We start from the raw sequence: 22,144 nt of genomic DNA, 5'->3' as shown, positions 1-22,144 counted from the left end.
AGGGATGTTCTTAAAAAAAAAAAGAAGAAGAAGAGTACCGATACTAAAAGAAGTATTCCTTTTTTTTATTGTCAGCAAATCATACCTACATGTAACAATCATTCATCTCTCATCAAAAGTTATATCTTCAAACAACCACAACATATAAGCACCAAGAATTGATTAACACAACTTACAATAAATATGTTTTATGCTACACAGGATTTCATGACATGGGTTCAAATAGAATTACAGAATACCCCTAAGAATATAGAATTTACATATAAAACAGGGTTCACATATCACATATCTTTTAATAGGCATTTTAATTATTAAATTCATTTGTAAAAAGATAAGTCACCAATGTTAACCGTATCATTTTGAAAATGACTGTATTGTCAAACAGAAGAAATACAATTTGAAAAACAAATTTAATCAATAATGTTCTTTATCTTTTTCAAGTTTGTATTTTCCATATATTAAAGATGATGTAAATGATTATCAAATATTTGGTTGCAGTAGAGATGAATATTTTTGACAAGTAAATAAACATAATTTACAGAGTTATAGACCCTAATATGGTCCTTTAAGGTAAAAATACATACTATACTGTATCACACAAAAGATAATTACAGTCACTTTTAACATTTGTAAACATGCATACATCTATGCAATTGTATAAAGAAAGATAAAACTCACAAAAATATATATGAAATCCCTATATATCAAATATATAACTTTATTAAAAATTGTAAAAATGTAGTAAGAAACTCTACTTGATTTGCTTGTAAGTTTTGTTCTTCTTTGTTTTGAATTTCAAAAGTTTGGCATACTTTTTCAGCAGAGTCTCCCAGTAACAAGTTACATCTTCCATCCTAAGATGGTCCCATATAAACTGCCGACCCCTGTAAAACAAATCAGTTTTAAAACATTCTTTTCGTCACTTTAAACATTAATCATATTATTACTAAAAACCATGAAATGTTTACCAGGTATATATCATTTTTTTATTCATAAAAAGCTGGTACAGAAATAATGTACAAAGATTTAATTTCCACAAGCCAATGGCCATTTATTTTGTAGTCAATCAAAAATGCATTCCAAGGATGATTTTTTGAGATGTACATAATCTAGCAACCATGAAAGCTGTCCAAAAGAGTTGTGCAACCTTGCAAGTATAATGATGGTCAATACGATTTCAAATGTCATCTAACACTTGTATCTTACATGTAATTTATAAAACTAAAGGTAAAGATTCCTGAGATATTACACCATCAATGGGTGTCCTTTGAATATGGAATTAAAAATTGCCAATAAATCTTTCAAAATACAGTGTATATGCAGTATACCTTTTGGCAATTTCATGGACCACATCATCATTTTCTTTTGCAAACTCTAAAAGATCTCTGTAAAAAGAAACGAAACATTGTCCAGTATCAGTCGTATATTTTAGCAAAACATGATGATAGATGTAACAATACATAAAAGATTGGTCCAAACCAAGTCTTTGTGTGCTGTAAATTGCAACTTTGTAACATGTAAGGAACTGTAGCTCACAGGTCATCAACCCAAAGCTTTTTTTGGACTGGGGGCTACAGACTTGCAGCTACATGGATATAGGTACCGGTACATGTAATTTGCTGTAATTCCCCTACCTAACATCAGACAAGTCCTCTTTGACAGGAATGTAATGTACCCAGGGCTTCATGGCTGGATAAAAGAATTCCAACCAAGCACTGCCAACATGGAAGACGACTGAATCACACAGAAACAGGTGCTTGAAACGGAAGCTGGCCGCCACTCCCCGGAAATTGAACAGGTATCTGTTGATAAGGAGATCACAGTTGTAAATTCAACAGGAAACAGTTCTCTCATCACCCAATTAAGAGTGAATGTTATGAGTCAGTAAGGGCACATAACTGGTATGCAACCCATCTATAAATGATCATGTTATTTTGTCCATAGAATTGGTGGATGACATTGAATTCTATAGAATCTTTTTATCATTTTATGCATTCTTCAGTATGAAATGTACTGTAGAAACACATACATGTATTTTCGTTGGGTTAAAATTCGTTGTTTTTTAACCAAATACTTTTTCGTTGGGATTTAATTTCGTCATATTGTAATCTTCAAAATGTATTGCGTATCAATTCTGTATTTATGAATACATAGGTCAAAAATTCATCATGATGGTTTTAATTTCATTGATGAATGCTGTAAACGAAAATAACGAAATTAAATCCTCAACGAATATTTCTACTTTTACAGTATACAATACGTTTTGTATTCGAGTTCTATAGCATTATGAAGTATGATCTGTAATTAATTACTTATAATCACAGTGATCCTCCAGTCTAATCTCCTTGGCCGGGGGTCTGTGCAGTGTGTCCTGTGTCAAAATCAAACACATGCATTTCTCTAAAGAATTCAAAGATACATCTAAATATGCCTGGGTTTTTTTATATAAATAAAAGACAATTTTTTCTCTCTCTGAAAATAGTGACTTTATTTGTTCTTTTAAATTATATGGTCAATAAGGTAGTACAAATAATATTATCTGTTAACATCAAAAAGTGCTGATAAACTGGTGTACCGTAATTATTTTGAAAGGTCTATTCTTTAACTACAAAAACTGCAGGAAGATCTTGATTTTAAATTAAGGCTTAAAATTTTAATGTAAAATAATAAATTTTGTTTGTTCACAAAAATTTATCAAAATTGGCTGTGATTCAGAAATGATTAAACGTTGTGTAAATATCAATCAATATATCAGGTTTCAATAGCTTTGCCTCAGAGTACTGGCTTGCAATGCCTGATGCATTGGGTTCAACTTTCATTTGAGAATATATATAACTACATGTAGTGATTATACTACAATCACACTATGATCGTAAGTTCGTATACTCACCGCCTCAGATTTCCAGGCCTGGTTCTTAGTATACTCAGCATCCACCAGTTCAGGGTTGGAGCGAGACAATAGAATCAAAGGGTCTCTCTCCGAACTTGTACGAGATCCCCGAAAAAATCCCTTGTTTTTCTTCTTCTCCCATGGCCAACTTTTGGCAGCTCTGTAATGAATTGAATGTTTTCATTAATGTTACAAGCAAATATATATATATTTGTACTAGTGTACCTAATTCTATCAAATTTTGGGTTTACAGCCTTATATAACAAACAACTGTAAATCTAAACATTTATAGCATTTATACAGCATACAAAAGTAAAATTTATTTATCATTAAGGGTGTTACCTGGTAATAAACTGTATTAACATGACTTAGGCAAAAAAAACCAAAACAGATAATGTTAATGTATTGTACTCCAGCATCGATTGTCACATCAGGAAAAGGGGAATAATTTAATTTTTTAATATTTATACCTGATTAAAATATGAAAACTAAGCTAGCAGTGAGTGAGCTATCCTTTGCAAATCTTTCAGAAGAATTCAAAATAAAATACCTGCCTGTGTTACATTTTTACATGTATTTTGAAATTTTTGCCTAAGAAATTTAAGATTTTTAATTGGCCATTATAATGTGGCAATGATGATTGTGAATGGCAACAATAATGACACTGATACCTGGGTATGATTTCTCTTTGTTCGTCCCAGCGCCCCAGACCTGTGGGGTAGATAGGCCACACAGCTGGTCCCCCCTCCCAGAATGTCCAGGCAGGGTACATGATGTCATGACTCTGTCCTCTCTGTAAAACAATCAAACATGTTGTGTAACCTGTTAAATTCTCTATCAACAACATGTTGCAAATTACCTCCCATTATAGGAGTAGCTAGTCTCAAACTACATCATTCTGACCCTTTTTTAAGTTTAAAAAAAAATACCATCTTCTATATTGGTCACTTTCTAGTAGTGTTACATTTCATGCAGAGATTTTTCTATTAAGTTAGATATGCATTGAAAAGTACTTTAATTTCCATCATTAAACTCAATTTACTGAAGCTGTAAGAGTTATCCTCCTTGAACACACTTTTCTCCCAAAAGTTATGAAATTAAATAGTGTATTTATACATGAAAAAATAATCAATAACACTCTCACTGTTGCTCGTTTTTGCTCATTAGTCTTATGAACAATTTCAAAGTCTGTGAAACATATAAAGTCATGAATTACAGTACATGTAGTTGATATTGGAATAGTTGATTCACCATAATCTGTCCATTAGACTTATATATTTGGGCCAGAAAGTTAATGTTCTGAGACTAAATAATTGAAAGGTGTTTGGAACCTACAATATTTTTCAATAATACACAAATATTACTACAAGATATATGTAAAGAATGTTGAACATTTAGACTTTTGTTTAGCAGTGACGGTCTCAAACATAATAATCATCACTAACTGTGTCTTCTAAAGCCAATTGCTAACATGGCCAATTGATATGCATGATCCTCTCCCATCTGGCTGTGTTCGCATAAGAAAAGAATATTTTTAGCTCATTCATCAAAAAGAGTAGAGCATATTTTGATATTGACCCTTGATGCAATCAAGACCCTTGATGCAATCAAGTTGTTATTGTTAATGCAGCCAGACCACACAAGATATAGAATTAAAATACGTTGTACATGTACATTATGAATGTTGAATGAAGTTTATCATACTTTTTAAGGTTATATAAACAAGCAACCACGGGTAGAGGAGAGCCACAAAAATCTGAACCATGGCTTGTGACGATGTATAAAGCCATAATGAGAAAGACAAAAACAAAGAAATTCTTACCACTTTGCTGAAGGAGAAGACAGGTATGGGTTGTTGGCGTGAGGAGATCTGAGGCCAGTCCCGAGTGTTAATCACAAACTCCATGTCTGGCAGCTTCTTTATCACCTCTAGAATGAAATGCTCATTCCCATTACACCTGGAAAAGTGAGGAAAACTACTGGTATAGCCCATGTCATGTAAGCTTACTTATTTGGAAAAGAGTAGAGGATAATAGAGAATTTGATTAAAAAAAAAAAGTACTGAAACTAGCAAAACTAGACTTTATTTGTAGATTGTAGTCTAAAAGTTTACATTTTCTTCAAGATATTTTTTTTTTTTTTAAACAGATATTGATAAGATTTAATAGTGGGCACATTCATATGACAAAATGTGTCTTATTATTAAGATTAAAAGTTGGCATATCTTTCAAAATGTCTCTCCTATGAGAAACTACACTTACCGGTATTTGAATTCATACTTTGTTTAGTTATTTATTTTGCTACAGAGTTAATGAAATAACTATTAAGGATAAAAAATAACAAAAAGTTGCTTGCATATTCTACATAATATATAAAATGTAGTTTTTTGTGTAGTTTTGACACATACAACATATAACCATGGAATAAGATAAAACATGTGTGACCCCTCACAGACCCTACTGTTAATGACCTGCACAATTATATCAGTTCTTTATAGAATAATGAACTCTGGAGAGATAAGAGACTACCAGTACTGTGTGTGTACATGCAGCTGTCACATGCAAATAGTGTACTAGTACCGGTACACACCTCGCTGGAAACATACAGCCCTCCTCTCTGTATAACTTGTGATTGACGATTTGATAATGGGAGCCATAGTTATTGCTTTTGGCTGTGTTGAACACCTCCTCTGTGATTCCATTCTTCCAGGGAGCCAAATCTTCCTCTATAACACTATTAACAATAAAACAAAATAAATTGATTTCAAGTTGTAGAGCACACTCACAGCAACATTCAAATATACCGGTATAAATGTCTACCACACTGTTGTAATGAATTTATCATTTGACAGTTTACATAATTGACAAACCAAATTCATATCTTTTTATTTAATTTTTTTAACCACTTACAATACATATCTGACAAAAAACAATTTCTATCCTTATGGAAGCACTTCTGCATACCATTATCTTAGAGGTCAGCACCTGCTAGGTAAGAGTTTGCGTGTACTCTGCGAACCCAGAGTATCAAACTCATATGCAGTATTTGTGTTTAATTAAATGTTTATATGATTATAACTTTCTCACTAAAGGATACTGTGAACATTCACTCTATAATCAATATAGCTATATAGTGACACCTGACTGATTCTTATCATTATCTGCACAGTACACAAACCGACAGGTATTAGTCATATTCATTTGTATGTAAAGGAGTCTTTAAATGGATTGTTACAGCAGTTGAACCACGAAGTATTGATTTGAGAATAAATATATACAACATCCTATTCATATACATACAACCCTCAAACTCAGATTAACATTTTGATGGTTTCTGAGTTAAGCAGGTTTATTGAAATGTCATACCTTCTGTGACAGCTACACTCATCTTGTGTACAATCCTTGTATTCTTTAACAGCTTTTTCAATCTTTTTCAGGTATTTCTTCCACTTCCCTTGGTTTTTCTCTGTGATATTATAAAAATACAGTTTATTTATTTAGAATATGTACAACGTAAGTAAGGTATTCCAGTAACTAATAAATGTAATAAAAATTTCACTTCTGAATTAAATTTTATTAACTTTTGAGCATGAAGGTTTTAAAGCCATCATAGATAATACATCCCTGCTCTAAAGCCTCTAATGCCTGTCCCCCTAGGTGAAAAAGGATTAAGATAACAAATCTTAAATTATAAATACTGAACTATTATTATACTAATAAAATCTTTAATTTTGCGCCTGTCAGACGGGTTCAATCACTGGTAAAAGATAGCTCCTCTGGTAGAGTACATGGCTAGAGATTCTGGGTCGGATAATCTCAGCAAGATTCCTTGAGACTAAATATTTTGACATCTCTTCCAAAACATAAATTTGAACATTTTTTAGTCTCGATCAACCAACCTTGGTGATATTATGGGTTCGAATCCATCATTATTTCTCCTATCCAATTACAATTTCAACAGTGAGTAGATAAGAATATTAACTTGCGAATGAATGGAAATTAGAGCTTATGAACATTGAATTTTTTAAATTCATTTAATCAACCATATACAGCATAAACACTTTTCATAAAAATTAATTAACAGAAATTAATAAAATTTTAGATACTTTTTAATTATATAAGTACTGCTTTTATCTAATGTTTATAAATAATAATGACATTCTTGTTTATGTTATCTAAAGCAGAAGAAAGATACTAGGGAATATATGGGATAAAAAAGTTTATCTGTTTATCGCACACATATATATACATATTTTTGTTGTTGTCTGTGACTGCGTCCCACATCAAGACAATTTCCTGTAATTACTCTTACCTTTAGAATATTTCGATTTCTCATGTTCAGAAATACATTCTTTATCGGCTTTGTCACATTCATTGCCCGCAGAATTAGCTAAAGCTAATATAAACGACAAAACAAGAACATTCGTAAAGCGCATCCTTATTGCATCGGGTACGATGTTCAAATAAAATCCAGAGAAATTCCTTCAGTCAGAATTTTCGCAAAGTTCTCCCACTATATAATACACAACTATCAAACAGCATGTGTACCCATGTCTTTAGTTCCGAAAAATAATTTTGCCAATTTATGCAGAGAAGGCGTGACGCCTCTCAACCTGAACCCTTGCCCCTTGCCCGTGGCTGGTTTGCGTAGACAAAATTTACCTTAGAAACTGAAGAGTTTGAATGCAAACCGAAAGTAGAGTGTCGACGGCGTTTTTTGTTTTTTCTTAAGGTACCGTTGAAATGATCTAAGATCAACTAGGTGTATGTAATGTCTATGAATATCTGAATTTGCATTATAAACAGTTTAGCGATTTCATATTATTTTTTTTTATCAGGTTTATAAATATTTTTTATCAATATAAATTGATATCTTTACATGCTTTATGCTGCATGTCATCACAGACCTCTGAATTTCTATCAATAAGCCGCTAAATGTAGGGGAAGAGAAAGATATATATACCCTATTTATAATAAATACAATAAGTGTATTTATATATAGATAGGGTATATATCTTTCTCTTCCCCTACATGTAGCGGCTTAATGATACATGTAGAAATTCAGAGGCCTGTGAAATCATTCTCAATAACAAGGGTGCTTCGCATCAAAGCTCTGAATTCGTCTTAATCCTATTCCAGGTACACCATATACTGTCAAAGCGAAACAGTGAACAGAATGGCAGGAGGTAAGTTAACTAAGTTTCCATTTTTCCTCTAAAGATGATATAAGATATTTCTTATCAGTCTTGCACTCATGCTTTTGGTTATTTGACTGTACACTAAACACTAACTACATTTCCATTTAACATACCCGTGTGAAGAGTTGCTTCATTTAATTTGTGCTGCTTTTGTTTTGCGGTACATGTATTGGAATCATAAAACTTAGATTCATCAGTCTATATCCACCAATTACATGAATTAAATCGTATACTCTCCCATTATTTCGCTCTTGTGTATGAACATGAAGCATACTTTTTGTAAAAACTGATAATCCTGACGCGATTGAATTTTTAAAAATATAATGGTATCTGTAAGTAACATATAATTCAAGAAACAAGATGGTGTTAATATAAAATTTGTAATTTACATTCAGTGTATATTTCCCCTTATGTTTGCGTTGGAAATCTGCGACGTTCAATTTTATATGAATGTACTTTGCTAATTCATGCGCCATGAGCACAAATATAAACGTCTTCATGTGTTTTGTGTATATTTATTTTTGTAAGATGAAATGAAACTTTCAATCTTACATAACCAATTTGATATGTACTTTTGAAAAACGATAATTGTTATATATTTACTCCTTAATTAATAAGAAAGATTTTTTTCCACAAAGTTTCTGGCACTATATTTTTTGTCTAGGAAGCTAACTTAATAACATGTTAATATGGCTGTTTCATGTAACTATGTTTCGTATCACTTACTAAGAGCGTAAATTATGGCTTTATAGCGGCCATAAAAAATATTTCATACAAACAGATACATATGTCAGTATTATTTATATATCTAGTATATCATTTTCATCATTTTTTCAATGTGCCCTTTACAAAACTTAAAGATTTTATCAATGTCATTTAAGATAACAAGGTCACTATTATGAAATTCTAAATTTATAATCTTCATTTCTTTAAACATAATCAAACTAGATCTAGAAATTGTTAAGTTTTAAAAATTATCTTATGTTTGTAAAAGAGCTATATTTTAGGCAAAATTGTATGAATACTAAGTGCACTATATCTCTTTTACTAATCTTGTAATTTGTATAAAAGTTACTTCAGATAGCTGCATATATGGCAGCAACCCTTTTAATAAAAGAAATTTTTCCTTGCTCCTTTTTTTCTTTTTCTTTTAATGGACAATATAATTTTTAAATTGAAAAAATATATGTAACTTTATGAAAAAAAATGTGTGGTGGCGGTATTATGGACATGTTCATTATTTTTTTCATTTTTTTCACTGCAGTTCAGACTACAGAAAGACCACCAACAGACAAAGAACTATTGTTGGTTAGCAAACACATCGGGGCTGACTTTCAGCTGCTAGGAGTTGGCCTGGGGTTGACTAACGCACAAATAGAACAAATCAGGATGAACCACAGCTTCAGTGTTCAAACACAGATATTCCAGATGCTTATTGCCTGGAGAAACAAAGAGGGCAGACAGGCTACTGTTAAGAAATTTTTAGAAGCTGTGAATGACAGCTCTATTAATGTAGATGGTGAGGAACTAGAACGAATATTTCAGCTGTGATAAAAAATCGTCACCTCAAGAAATTTGAGGAATTTAACAGTTAGTGTCTTAGATTCATAAATATTTGTATTAACATACATTCATCATATATGAAAGTGTTTTTCATAAGCATTTAAGGAAGAATTCCAAAATGACAAACTGTATTTCATTTCATGATAGAGATTTTGCAAGATGAAAATTTTATATATCAGGGATATAAACTTACAAAATCCGAGAATCTGAGTTGGAAAATGGCACAACAATTTTTTGTGTTGATCATGATTTTCCCAATATGGTACAGCTGTATTAAATCATGATATTTTTTTAAATTTTTATATCATCCTAAATGGCATTTTTTCTCAAAAGCATGCATTTATACGTTTTGCTTCAAAATCTCAATATTCTAATTGAACAGGGTCAAAGGAGTTTAGTACTCAGTGAGCAAATTGTGCCTTTTACCGTAATTCTTTAACTTGTATGTCTGTGAATGTTTGTTTTTTGTGTTGGAAGGACATTTTGGAAACATATATGAACACTGCAATACAAATTCCTAATTTTATGTTTTATACATAACAGTAACCTTGGGTTGTATGTTCAATTTTAATATTATACATTTTTTAACATTTTTAAAAATGTTGGTTTGATATGCCATTGTGGTGATTGTAACAGCAATATTCATCTTTGAACAAACTATACGATAAGCTCTTTTAGATTTAGACTTATTTAATATTGAATATTAGGAATCTAAAGTACCCCGGTAACTGACAGATGATTAAAATGATCTACTCTGCTAGACTGCTAATTACATGTTAGTCATGCCTGACAAAAATCCGCCACTTTCTCTGCCTGGTTCCAACTTCTTTAGATATTTGCCAACTTCCATAGCCTATGGATGACCATGACATCGTCCAGTTAATTGGTCAGCAGAGGTGGCCAACCACTTCTCACTGGTTCCAGGCATCCAGCTCGACTGACATCTCGTTTGTGCCATACCCAGCAGTATGACTTCTTTGCTGTGACTCTGCTAGCTGTCATACTGCAGCCCTCTTTGGTGTCAAAACCATTCCTAGCTTATGGAAGAGCTTCCACACTGACTGAGCTCTTTTTGATGTAGACTTTATTAATAATTTATACTAGGACTCTAATATTAATGTTTTTATGTATTAACTTAAGGATTCTCAATTTTGATTTGTTTCCACTTTATAATTGTGTTTTTTCTCTGTGATATTATATTTATAAATATATTTTGATTCCCAATAAAATCTTTTTCTTTTTGATTTATATTTATAGTAGTATTTCTCCCATGTTCGGGAAAAATAATGACAGACCAGACCGAGATTCAAACCTGGAATCCTAGAATCCCTTGTCAGGTGCTTTATCAAATCTGGCAAATATTAACACAAGTGGTCTGATCTTCACATTTGCAAAATGTAAATAACGAATGCTTGAATGTGTTTGCTTTTAAATTACTTAAATAACAAATAAAATTTAAGTTATGTGGAAAAACTTGTTTAACTATTTACCCAGCTTTCAACAAATATATTAAGGAATTTGCATAGTTATAGGAAGCCTAATGGTTTGTAAGTAAAGAAATACATCAGTTTCTTTAAAGAAACTCTTACTTAGGAACATATCTTTGCAATCAAAGCTTAAAGAATTCTGTTTATTATATATGACAAGTCCAACTCCAATCACAAACTCTGGTGCCTTTCCAACAAGCAGAAAATCTTGAATTTATTATGTATATGTCCATATCAACTCAGCTTTTCATAATTCTTTTTTTTTTTTTTATTATGAACACTAATAGTCTGTAGAGATTTGAGCTACAAGGGGGTAAACCTCTGAATCCTTATTAAACTACTGTAAACTTCTTATATTACGTGAGTACTTAATTCCGTGATCCCGCTGGTTTGTATCAACGCGAGAATATAAAATCACGAACGTTGAACTTTTCTCCTTATTTCTTGTAGTTTTCAATTCTCAGAAAATAATGGCGAGATTTTTAAAATCCGCGATGGATGCTTCTCGTGATTTTACGCGGATATTAATTCCTCGCATTTAATTAGGAATTTACAGTATTATCTAACCTCCAATAAACCACAGATGAGACTTTCAACTGAGGTTGCCAAGATAATACTCATATTGATGGGAATAAAGTTCGTTTTGTATAAAGAAGTTTTTAACCTTGTTTTATATAAAAAAGAAGTGTCTAATCTAAATTAATTACCTAAACTAAACCACAGAGGAGACTTTCAAGGTTGTCAAGATAATTATATACTTATATTGATTGGAATCAATTTTGTATAGAATTCTCACATTTGGCGTTTTTTTGAGCTACAGAAAAATTCTTTTAAGTTGCAACTGATCCAACTAATGGTTATTAAAGATATTTCATTGATAAAAAAAAGTTTGAAGAGTAATATCTAATAAAAATTGACCAGACAGGCTGAATACTTTTTTAACAATTTAACTTTTATTTGTTAAGAGTATTATGTGAATAATGTACAAAACATGTACCATAATGTTAAAAAGCATGCATTGTGTCTACAATAGAAGTAAATCTTTAAAAGCTGGCTATATTTCTTACCAAGAGTTACTCTTTTTGTTGTTTTCCAAAACCCCACTTTTTGTCAATTCTCATCACTTATTGATAAAATATAAACAATTCAAATCAAATTTGACATAATAGAATTCTTTACAGATTTTTCTTATTTGATGGAAATTGACAACTTCAAGCAAGGATACAAACAAATTCCTTCAGAACAAGGATTTCTAATATGAAAATTCTGCAACTTGGATCAATTCGGCAAGCAACTTTAATCAATTCAGAGCTCAAGCTTTTTTGGAGCACTAAACAATTTTTCAAATGAATTTAGGCTGCATTGGTAAACAGTTTATGAGTATTCAAACACATGCATGTACATGTTTAAAATTGGTAAAATTTGAAGTGGAAAAGTACTTGGACAGAGTAATATCATGTAGCAAAGTTAACATAATACATAAATAGCCACACATGTACATCAACCTAAAGCTGCTTGAACACTAAATTTAGCCATACTTATATACAGATGTAATGCTTGATGGAAATGAATATCACAGGCAATAAAACAAATAGTTATTTCTAGGTATAAGCTAGTAATTTAAGTAAATGTACCATGGGTATACTACACATTCATTGACAATTTCACAGCAATGTAAGGACATGATTAACATTCATACAGAGCTTTCTAATCTGTCCGCTATGAACTCCATGTGACATTCTCTGAGTCCGTCTAACAGGATCTGGAAGGCCTTGGGCCCCCTCTTCTGTACGATGAACAGTAGCTGGGTGGCCTTCTCCCTCCGTGTTCTCTGTATCTCCACTTCTTCCTTCATATTCTCTGTGATAATGGAGTGAGATATCAGATAGTCCAGAAGATCATCGACCATGAGGTTCTCCAGCAGGTATGTCCAGTTCTTCCTGATAGCCTCCTTGTGGCTGTGTTCCATGTCTTGAAGATCAGTATGATAAATGGTCACCTCTTTAACAATATCTCGATCACTACTATCTCAGCAAAATATTCACACACACAAGCATATCTGTTCCAAGATATTTTATGTGTCCCTGCAACAAAAGAAGAGCATGTAAAAATAAATTTACTGTAATATATGACGTATCTTCATTAGTAATGAATGATAATTAATTTTTAATCTATAAAATTTCTTGATAGCAGAAGGTGACCAGAGTTGTCCCCCTTTATCAGACTAATAGTGAGATGAGACGCCGTGATATCCTGGATAACAAAGGTGCCTTAAAGAAAACCTTAGTCGTAATAAACACAACGAGAGAACAAATAATTATACTTCATAAATCTAGTAATATAATGTAATGAAACAATAAAAAAAAACACGTTCTCTTTAAAAGGAAAGGGGGGGATAAGGTTGGCAACGTTAGCGACAACAAATCGGTCAATATCGCATTACACGTGGAACAAATACAGATATATTGTAAAGCTAAGCTGAGCAAAGTAGTTATACTAGTAATGCTGACGTAATATACATTGTTATTACTTACAACTAGTCCATTTTATCAACAAGTACAAGCAAAGGGAATGTGAAACAGGAAGTGAATAAAATCAATATTGAAGTTGCCATGTATATAAAGCGGTTAGTACGATAGGTATGTTATATGGCTCGTTGGTCTAGGGGTATGATTCTCGCTTTGGGTGCGAGAGGTCCCGGGTTCAAATCCCGGACGAGCCCGAATATTTTTTGTATCAATATGCTTACTAAACCAAAATCTACAGTCTACACGTGTCTTATTCTGTAATCAGTTTAAATAGTTTTTTGACAGTTCATTTGTAATACTACATGTATTTAATGTTTCAAACACAACAGTAAGATATTCTTTTTAGAGCTCTACTATATATAACGTTATTTTTTGCAATGTGCGAGCCAAAAAATCTTACTTTGGATTGTATTAATGCAAAAAATCTTAGGAACAGAAGGTTATGGCATGTCAAACGTTGCAATATTCGATCTTTCCCATTTGTATTATATAAATATTCATTTGTATTGTATAATTTTCTATTTGTATTGTATAATTTTCCTATGTTTTCATAATTTACCATTTCACGGTATTGTATAAATTTCATTTGTATTGTATAATTGGTCAAGGAATTACTTTTTAACAATTTCTAAGATGTTGGTTTTCAATGAAATTTATAGTGAAAAGAATTAAAATCGACATGCTGTATACTTGGGAAAAACACACTTTGTATTTCGATTTGATCATGTAATAAGGAACATCGAGGATCAGATTTTATTCTGTTATATTTAAACAATAAAAATTTATTGTTTATATTAACATCTTTCTTTTACTAATTAATATATTGATTATGAAAAATTAGTGAAATTCACTTAATTACTGTTAGTGTACATGTATATAAGTACGTTAGCTAAAAGAAACAGCCAAATCGTCTCCTGTGAGACTTTGAGTCTGGCATCATCATGATTATTTCGTGCAGTCCGTGATTTTACTTAGGTCGCCGTAGATTTACGCCGGCGTAATATATATAACTTCAATTTCAATCCTAATTTCCCTATTTTCATATCAAATTTTTACATCCTCCAAAAAAAGTGCGGGGGGCCAACTCCATGATAATTCAATTTTTTATATGTAAATTTTAAAAAATTAGTTGCTGCGAGAAAAAAAGGGGGGGGGGGCAGGCCCCCCTGGCCTTCCCTGCCCCCCCCCCCCCCCCCTGATGCTACGTGCCTGCATACAAAAAAGGGCACTTGCCATGGCTTTATATATATACAATGTAAAGTATGTGATGTGTAAATTACATATAAATAACACATAAATATTTTGAGTGCAAACAGCTCTCATTTAATGTGGAAACTTACAACACAATATCCAGGCAATATCACATTGAATCACACAAATTTACAGCATGATAGTCCAGTTTCAAAAAATCATCATTAATTATCAGTGAATATCATTAGTATGATATATATATATATATATATATATATATATATTTTACATACAAAGTTTAATGTTCTAATTGATTCATTTTAACTTGAAATGAAATTTTAAAAGCACCACCAAGCCAAATATGTTTTGTATACGTGTATATATAATAACTATCATGGAATTTTTCATAATTCATTCATTCAGTATTCTACAGTGAGTAAACAGTATACAAATGCACCAGATAAGCAATCTAAAAAAATAATAAATATATAATAATTATCGCAAGGTTACCAGTTTCCACTACCCAAGCCATCACGTGACTAGCTTTGGGGGTCCTCAGTGGCTCTGTTTTCGAACACCTCTTCGCGTTTTCGATTCATTTTCATCTTGATAATAATTCTTTCTTTATTAACTACAAATCTTGCAACATGAAAGACTTTATAATGACACCTAAATGTATTTACTTGTTCTAGAAAACATTCCAAAATTATACAAAAAGCATTCCAATTTTTTCACAAAAGCATGCATTGTTTTTATATTTTTACAGTCACGCTGATTGTCGAAAGTATCATCTGACGAAACAAAAATCTGTAGTGCGTCTTTCTTAAAGGATTGTGCAACACAAGCAGGGCAGATCGTCCTCCTTGTTAATGAGGGGAGATGACTCCTTAGAGTTCAGCTGTACCTGACCAGCTGGTTGCTCTGTGACAACGGCAGTTGTTTTCTGCAAAACCCAGAGACAGTGAATTAATTCAATTTAGCTATCACATATATATGCACGTTTATTCCCCCCAAAATCAATTTTAAAAGTCAAACTTAATTGTAATGTATCTTTTTTTAAAAAGTAAAATAACAAATTTTTGCTGATACTCATGACTATACAGATATTAGTAGTTACTTCTACATAGCTAGTCACTGTACTTCACATTACTACACACATACATGTATGTTTATTACATAGTTATAGTCACTATCCTTCACCTGGCTGCAAACATATATTTACATATATAGTCAAGTACTTCACCTAGCTACATATATGTCTACTTAGTATATTTGCTTTATCTGACTGCACACAGTCAAATAATTTGTCTACATAGTCATGTTCTTCACCTGGATACACACATTATGTCTACATAGCTAGTCATGCACTGTACTTCCCCTGACTAACACAGTCTACATATCTTATTATATTCACACATTATGTCTACTTAGCTAGACTCTGTTCTTTACCTGTTCCGTTTCGATGACTACGCCATCGATATCGTTTTGGTACTGCATGCTGACGCCATCTTCTTCCAGAGTTTTTTTCTCGTCCCCATCAGGTTTGTCTTGTGTTGTCTTGAGTTTTGCTTCATCACTAATTACCATCGCCTTGCCATCCTCTGCTGGAGAGCTAGTGCCACTGTCCACTTCTTCCTGCGTCATTTCCGGTTTTTCTTGGGTCGTCTTAAGTTCCTCTTTGACCTCGTTTTCGTTCAAAGTTTGGGTCTCCGGTTCTTTGGTTTGACCTTGGTTGTTTTCATCAGTTGTTTTCTGTTGCTGATTTTCATTTGGTTTTTCTTGAAGTTGTTTTTCTTCGCTTACTGGTGGTTTTTTCTTAAAAAGCGGCATCTAGATATTTTAATATATCATATTTTAACCTTGTTTCATCACTTGAATTTTGGTTCAAGAGCATGCATCAATGAATCAAAAGAACAACTGTAATTATTACAGATAAAATTGATAAACTGCTGAATACACAATGAAATCACGTGAAATGCCACAAATAGTACTCACGTTATCAGTTTCGACTTGCTCTATGTAGTCAACAATGTTTGGTACCGCATACGAGTACTGTACAAGAGGCGCTAGGGTAAGGCCACTGTCCACCAGAGGGGGGATGTCTTCCTCCTCGTCCTCCTCGCGGTCAAGGTCACGGCCAAGGTCAAGGTCAATGAAATCGCCAAAGGAGACGATGCTGTCACAGAATCCCGACTCAATCAGGGGCTTGGTGTCCTCCTCCAACAGCTGTTGGTGTTCAACTACTGGTGTAAAAACAATGGCTGTCAATGACGAATCCGATGTATACAGAGAAAAAAAAAATCAAATATATTTGTACTTGATAGATGAATGCCTGAAAGATATGCAAGTGATAATTATGCATAAATAACGATGGCCGTATTATCGCTTTCTTAACGAATGACATAAAATCTTTATAGAACATTTCAATTCTTGAATGCTTTTTCCTGCATGGGAAGATTTTTTTCTGTTATATATGGAACAGGACAGGTACAAATATCATTTTTCACTGCGAACAAATAATTTTGAGTTATAAAACATTAAATACAAAATTCACCAGTCATAAGTTTTTAAAAATCTTAATCTAAATTCACTGAACTTTTCAAAAATATCTACATCTCATCGATGTACATGTAACTTGAATTAAACTAAACTAAACGCAGATGCTCAAAATTCAATATTTGCACACGACTACGTACATGTAACACAACTTTTCGCTGCATGATCAGAAATGTTCTAAATACCACAGTAAAAGTAAAAAATTCTTACCATAGATTTTCTACAAAAAAGAATACAGAAAGCTTTATAAGATCACCTGTACTAAGGATATGGGAATGTCGCGATCGGTTTTGCTCACTGACTCTACAAGGCGGGCAATCTATGGGAGCAGATTAATATAAACATGTAGGTTTTACAATTGAATTAACCCAGGACTACAGATGTTGCCTGGCCGCTGGGCCCCTGCCTTTATTGATGTTAATAACCTTCAATGAATACCGGTCCCTGTGTTTTCTATATTGTAATACACATTCGGTGCGCAATAGACAAACGACTCAATACACATCCAATAGAGCGATATACGAGAGGACAGAAGTATAGGTTTACATGTATATGTCAGGTGTTTTGTTTGCAGTCATCGATTTAATTGTCAGTTTACTAAAGAAACTTGATATGATTTTAACTGGTATAAAGTTGAATACTGTTGATAGCAATAAACAGTGGGTTTAGTGAACATAACAGTACAGATGTATATATGTACATAAGTATACCGTATAAGTACTATAGTTAATCAGGTACGTTAATTCCATCCATCGTTTTTTTTAGTGGAGGGATCAGACTTACCCTAAAATTTCTTGACTGGTATAAAAATCAATAAAATGAAAATTCAAGATTTGCCGAACTTTGGACAGGGGTATGGGTGAAGTGGTTAAGAGCTCATTTTCAACTACTATATTGCCCCTCATCTCTTCCAAAAAAAAAGAACAAAAAACCCCCCAAAATTCTAAACAAAAGGATCGAGAAGCCGGCACCCTCTGCTCCCTTGCTACCCGCTAATCATGACATCAGAGTAAAATTAAACGGTAATGATATATTCAATGAAAATCTTTTGTTTTGTAGCAATATTCGATTTTTCCTTAATATTGTACTGTTTTTTTTTTTTGCTTTACGTTGCATAAGTGTAAGTTATTAAGTATATGGCGTATGTATTTTTCTATACCTTCTTTTTTTACTTCTTACACGTTATTCTCATTTTTAAGATGTTAATTTTCCCAACATATTATAGAAGATAAACAGGGACTCTGATGTGTGTACCTTTGCTGCTGTTGTTCTTCATGTCTGTGGACTCTTTCCCACCCTGGGACCTCTTGTTCTTCTTTTTCTCTGTCTTTACTGACAAAATACATGTACCCATAGGTAATTTCAACATATATATTCTTATATACTTGGGTATATGCATAATTAAATCTTTCATGAAGCTAGCACCTGCTTTTTTTTATTTTATTTTTTTTTTTACAATCAACAGTTACCATGTTTGGTTCTCTTCTTCTTCCGGTTCCTCCTCCGTCCCCCTACAAATATCCCCCGGTCCTCGGAATCAACAAGAATTGCTGAATTGATAGCATTGTGTATTTTGATTTTCAGGGCACTTCGCATATCTCCAGCAGCAGGATGGCAGGCGAGATTGTTAGAATAGCATGTTGTCCCTGAAAAATGGCAACAAGCCCAAATACTGTAATATTGGTGTCAAATTTTGTTAATTTAGTACATGTATGTGTTAAATTAAAAGTTTAAACTCTTGCAATTTAAATTTATTTGATTTATAAAATCGATTCTGTTTTAGAAAAAAAATCTTCTGACTATATAATTCATGATTTGATAAACATGTGACGCAATGATGAAGGAACATTTTAGCCATGCTCCAAGAGAATAAACTTATGCATTTATGGAAACATTCTTTTTTTATAAACTCTGATGAGTGAATATCTTATCGTAGTTCTTTTACTGGTAATTTCATATTATTTTGTTAATTTTTTTTAAATCTTTATACTTACACGATTAACGCAAAAGTGTGATTTAAACAAATTTTATTGTGTAAACTACACAAGAGGATTGTGCAAAAGTGTATCAATTATATACTTCGGAAATTTTCTAGAATTGAGGTTTCTTGTGGTAGGTACATGTAGATCACATGACAAAGAAAAACTCCTTTATATCCCGTCTGTCTGATAACCTCGTAACTCGATTCATTGAGTATACAATACACATGCACACAGCCGTGGGATATACAGAGATACGAACAATTCAAACTTGCTTTCAGAACTTACAGTACTTTGATTCTATTTTTATTAGACAGAATGCGGGTAAACTATTTGCGGTATTTGATAAGTGTTTTTTATCTATCAAAAAATCAAAGTTATAGAGACATATACAATTCGAGTACTCAGCGCTAAATTGTTTGACCTCTTTCACAATACAAACCCATAAATGTGTAATGATATATATCCAATTTCATAAGAATTAAAGGTCTACAGCAAAATATTTGATATTTCCTATCAGTTCCATGAAGAGTAACACCTAACACATGCTTGTTCCATCACCATTATTTTATTACAATGGTTAATTGTTAAACGATATAAACAACAGCATATGGGAACGAGGGATGGGGGGGGGGGGCTTACTTATACAGAAAGTTTTTGGCGACAGTGTTAATTTTAAGAAAAATTAGCATCCATATCTTTTTAACTTAGAAATAGCCCCCCCCCCCCCACACAGTTTAAAAGCCGACGCTTGCGCGTAGTGAAATTGATGCTGGGGGAACCTTGCACTCTGTATTTCCTACTGTTGAGTTACAATTTTAAGTGAAATTATATCTAATAATATTTCATGTTTTGGTTTTTCTAAATTTAATATTTAGTAAATCTACATATTCTGAAATTTATTTTTAGTAAACTAACTTACGGAATTGTCATGCACATTTGTTAGTTGTAATCGTGATTTGTAAAAATGAACCGCATGTATATATGTACATGTAACTTGTAATCAAAATTAACAGAACGTAATCACCGGTATACATGTATATGTTTCGGTCTGCTTTTGTGTCAATCAAAATCGCGCCTGATTGTTATAAATCTTAAGGGGTTGCAGCGGTTAATCGTTTATAGACCCAATATAAAATACAAATCTCTTTCAGCAAATCAAAGAGTAAATTGTTGCCTATTACCGCCGCACTGCACGTGCAGTTGTGTGTATTGTCTTCTGTAGCATGTTAAATAGATTCACAGCTTTGGAATGCGGCGTGGTTCACACATGGTGCCAAGTTACGGCACGCGCACAACTTCATTGGGAAAACGTGTGTGAAGGAGGGGGTGATAGAATTTACAATAACCGATATAGTTTATAAACAAATCTCTTTTTTTTAATTCAGATAACATGCAATAAAGCAAAAATAAGATTGTACAGTTAAACTGGGGACCCACTCCCCTCTAACACCCCCCCCCCCCCAATGAAGAAAAAGATTAGAAAAAATAAATAAATAAAGAGATCAAGCTTGAAATCGACATGTTTGAAAGAATTTAACAGTCCAACAGTAATCAGATCAAGTTATATATGAAGGAGTGCTAGTTTCTTAGAAAGCCTGACCATGCACGTGCATGAATGTTCCAATTGCAAGACACTGCTTATACATAATGGAAAAAGCCCACCTTTCGAATTATTATATCTATTTAAAACATGGCATGGCTTAACTCAACAACATTAAGATGCCCCCCAAAAAAGGAACAAAAGGAGAACACAAAGGATAAATACTCACCACTAAATGGACGACTTATCTTGTGTACTAGGGTGAAGAATTTGGCGTTATAGCGATCCAAGAGCAAATTACGTACTCGGAGCTCGTTCATCTTCGGAACACTTCGCGTTATAAATTAGCATATTAATCGTCCCGATACCCCCCCCCCCCCTCCCCAAGCCGGCCAACAGTTATACTTTATAAATCATCCTTATCTGCTAATTTTGAATTCTTTTAAAAATAATGAATAATAAATCTTAAAAAGGTATATAATTCATATTATTATATTAAATCAAAAAGGCACATGCCTATACATTAAATTGACAATATGTATCAAATATATAGACAGAGCCAAAAACATAAATATTTGATTAACTTAACCAAACCAAATGAAAGGAATTTTAACAGGTAAAACTTTATATAAAATTGAATTGATATATTTTTAAAATACACCCGTGTTTAAAAAACACATTAATGTACGCAGTTTTTTTTGTTTATTGTTTTGAAATGTACTGCAACAGTGTTTTAATTTGTCTTCTGAAGTGTCATTAAAGCTTCTTTTTATTTTGATTCGAATTGAAGTTTTCTGAAATAAAACAACGATCTAATTTAAAAGTTGGATTTTATAAGATGAAGTTGTAACATACAGTTTTTAAGTTAGAAATGCCATGATAAAAGTTATAAATTCCAACTTAAAAGTCATTCAATATCATGTAAGTTAAGACAATTACAATATATTTTCTAAAGCAATTATTTGATATTCTCAACAATTACAAGAAATAGTAACCATATATGTAAGTTAAATAAAAAAGTTTGATAGAATATCAAATATGTTATGTTAATGAAAAAGTCCTTTTCGAAAAAAAAAGCATTCCGTCCTACTACTTTCCTTAATGGGTCAAAGACATAAAATCATTTAAATACCTTGCTGCTTCCAGTGTCTGCCACTTTTCATCTATGTGAAAATCTATTTATATATCTTCAAATCTTTTCGACAGCGGA

General features: G+C 32.5%; 3 protein-coding genes and 1 non-coding gene across 6 annotated transcripts; 1 reads left to right on the top strand and 3 right to left on the bottom strand.

Moving 5' to 3' along the window:
- Nucleotides 1-35: 35 nt before the first annotated feature.
- Nucleotides 36-7,549, bottom strand: LOC105327429 (protein O-glucosyltransferase 1). Its single transcript, XM_066081189.1, has 10 exons — nucleotides 7,202-7,549; nucleotides 6,256-6,355; nucleotides 5,480-5,623; nucleotides 4,713-4,848; nucleotides 3,562-3,683; nucleotides 2,891-3,050; nucleotides 2,313-2,371; nucleotides 1,635-1,802; nucleotides 1,329-1,385; nucleotides 36-884 (listed from the first exon to the last, which is right to left on the bottom strand). Exons 1-10 carry the CDS (start codon nucleotides 7,323-7,325, stop codon nucleotides 752-754), a joined length of 1,203 nt encoding a protein of 400 aa, XP_065937261.1. The 5' UTR covers nucleotides 7,326-7,549; the 3' UTR covers nucleotides 36-751.
- Nucleotides 7,550-12,068: 4,519 nt separating this feature from the next.
- LOC105327428 (death domain-containing protein CRADD) lies at nucleotides 12,069-13,771 on the bottom strand. Its single transcript, XM_011427907.4, has 2 exons — nucleotides 13,672-13,771; nucleotides 12,069-13,221 (listed from the first exon to the last, which is right to left on the bottom strand). The coding sequence occupies exon 2, from the start codon at nucleotides 13,104-13,106 to the stop codon at nucleotides 12,831-12,833; it is 276 nt and encodes a 91-aa protein (XP_011426209.2). The 5' UTR covers nucleotides 13,107-13,221; nucleotides 13,672-13,771; the 3' UTR covers nucleotides 12,069-12,830.
- Nucleotides 13,772-13,787: 16 nt separating this feature from the next.
- Trnap-ugg (transfer RNA proline (anticodon UGG)) lies at nucleotides 13,788-13,859 on the top strand. The gene has a single exon. It is a non-coding gene; the product is annotated as a tRNA-Pro (tRNA).
- Nucleotides 13,860-14,963: 1,104 nt separating this feature from the next.
- LOC105327427 (RNA polymerase-associated protein RTF1 homolog) lies at nucleotides 14,964-21,310 on the bottom strand. 3 transcript variants are annotated; one of them, XM_011427905.4, is made up of 6 exons: nucleotides 21,164-21,310; nucleotides 18,882-19,058; nucleotides 18,667-18,744; nucleotides 16,852-17,099; nucleotides 16,306-16,686; nucleotides 14,964-15,799 (listed from the first exon to the last, which is right to left on the bottom strand). In XM_011427905.4, exons 1-6 carry the CDS (start codon nucleotides 21,252-21,254, stop codon nucleotides 15,680-15,682), a joined length of 1,095 nt encoding a protein of 364 aa, XP_011426207.3. In that variant the 5' UTR covers nucleotides 21,255-21,310; the 3' UTR covers nucleotides 14,964-15,679. The 3 variants fall into 3 exon arrangements, with proteins under 3 accessions (XP_011426207.3, XP_034317889.2, XP_011426208.3); XM_034461998.2 differs by having other exon boundaries at nucleotides 16,306-16,671; XM_011427906.4 differs by having other exon boundaries at nucleotides 16,852-17,096.
- Nucleotides 21,311-22,144: the final 834 nt, after the last annotated feature.

This window comes from Magallana gigas, chromosome 4 (genome assembly GCF_963853765.1).
Source record: "Magallana gigas chromosome 4, xbMagGiga1.1, whole genome shotgun sequence".
In the NCBI taxonomy this organism is placed as follows: Eukaryota; Metazoa; Mollusca; class Bivalvia; order Ostreida; family Ostreidae; genus Magallana; species Magallana gigas.
The sequence above is the reverse complement of the archived record's forward strand: the minus strand, read 5'-3'. Positions and strand labels throughout refer to the sequence as shown.

What these genes read in the sequence shown, in the direction of transcription:
- LOC105327428 (XM_011427907.4), bottom strand. Translation starts at nt 13,106, where the DNA reads ATGGAACACAGCCACAAGGAGGCTATCAGGAAGAACTGGACATACCTG.
- LOC105327427 (XM_011427905.4), bottom strand. Translation starts at nt 21,254, where the DNA reads ATGAACGAGCTCCGAGTACGTAATTTGCTCTTGGATCGCTATAACGCC. An exon ending in GATAAGTCGTCCATTTAGTG is followed by an intron (nt 19,059 to 21,163) that starts GTGAGTATTTAT and finishes GCCATTTTTCAG; the next exon opens with GGACAACATGCTATTCTAAC. An exon ending in TAGTCATCGAAACGGAACAG is followed by an intron (nt 15,800 to 16,305) that starts GTAAAGAACAGA and finishes TGGGTTTTGCAG; the next exon opens with AAAACAACTGCCGTTGTCAC.
- LOC105327429 (XM_066081189.1), bottom strand. Translation starts at nt 7,325, where the DNA reads ATGCGCTTTACGAATGTTCTTGTTTTGTCGTTTATATTAGCTTTAGCT. An exon ending in GAAATCGAAATATTCTAAAG is followed by an intron (nt 6,356 to 7,201) that starts GTAAGAGTAATT and finishes ATAATATCACAG; the next exon opens with AGAAAAACCAAGGGAAGTGG. An exon ending in CAAAGAGAAATCATACCCAG is followed by an intron (nt 3,051 to 3,561) that starts GTATCAGTGTCA and finishes AATTCATTACAG; the next exon opens with AGCTGCCAAAAGTTGGCCAT.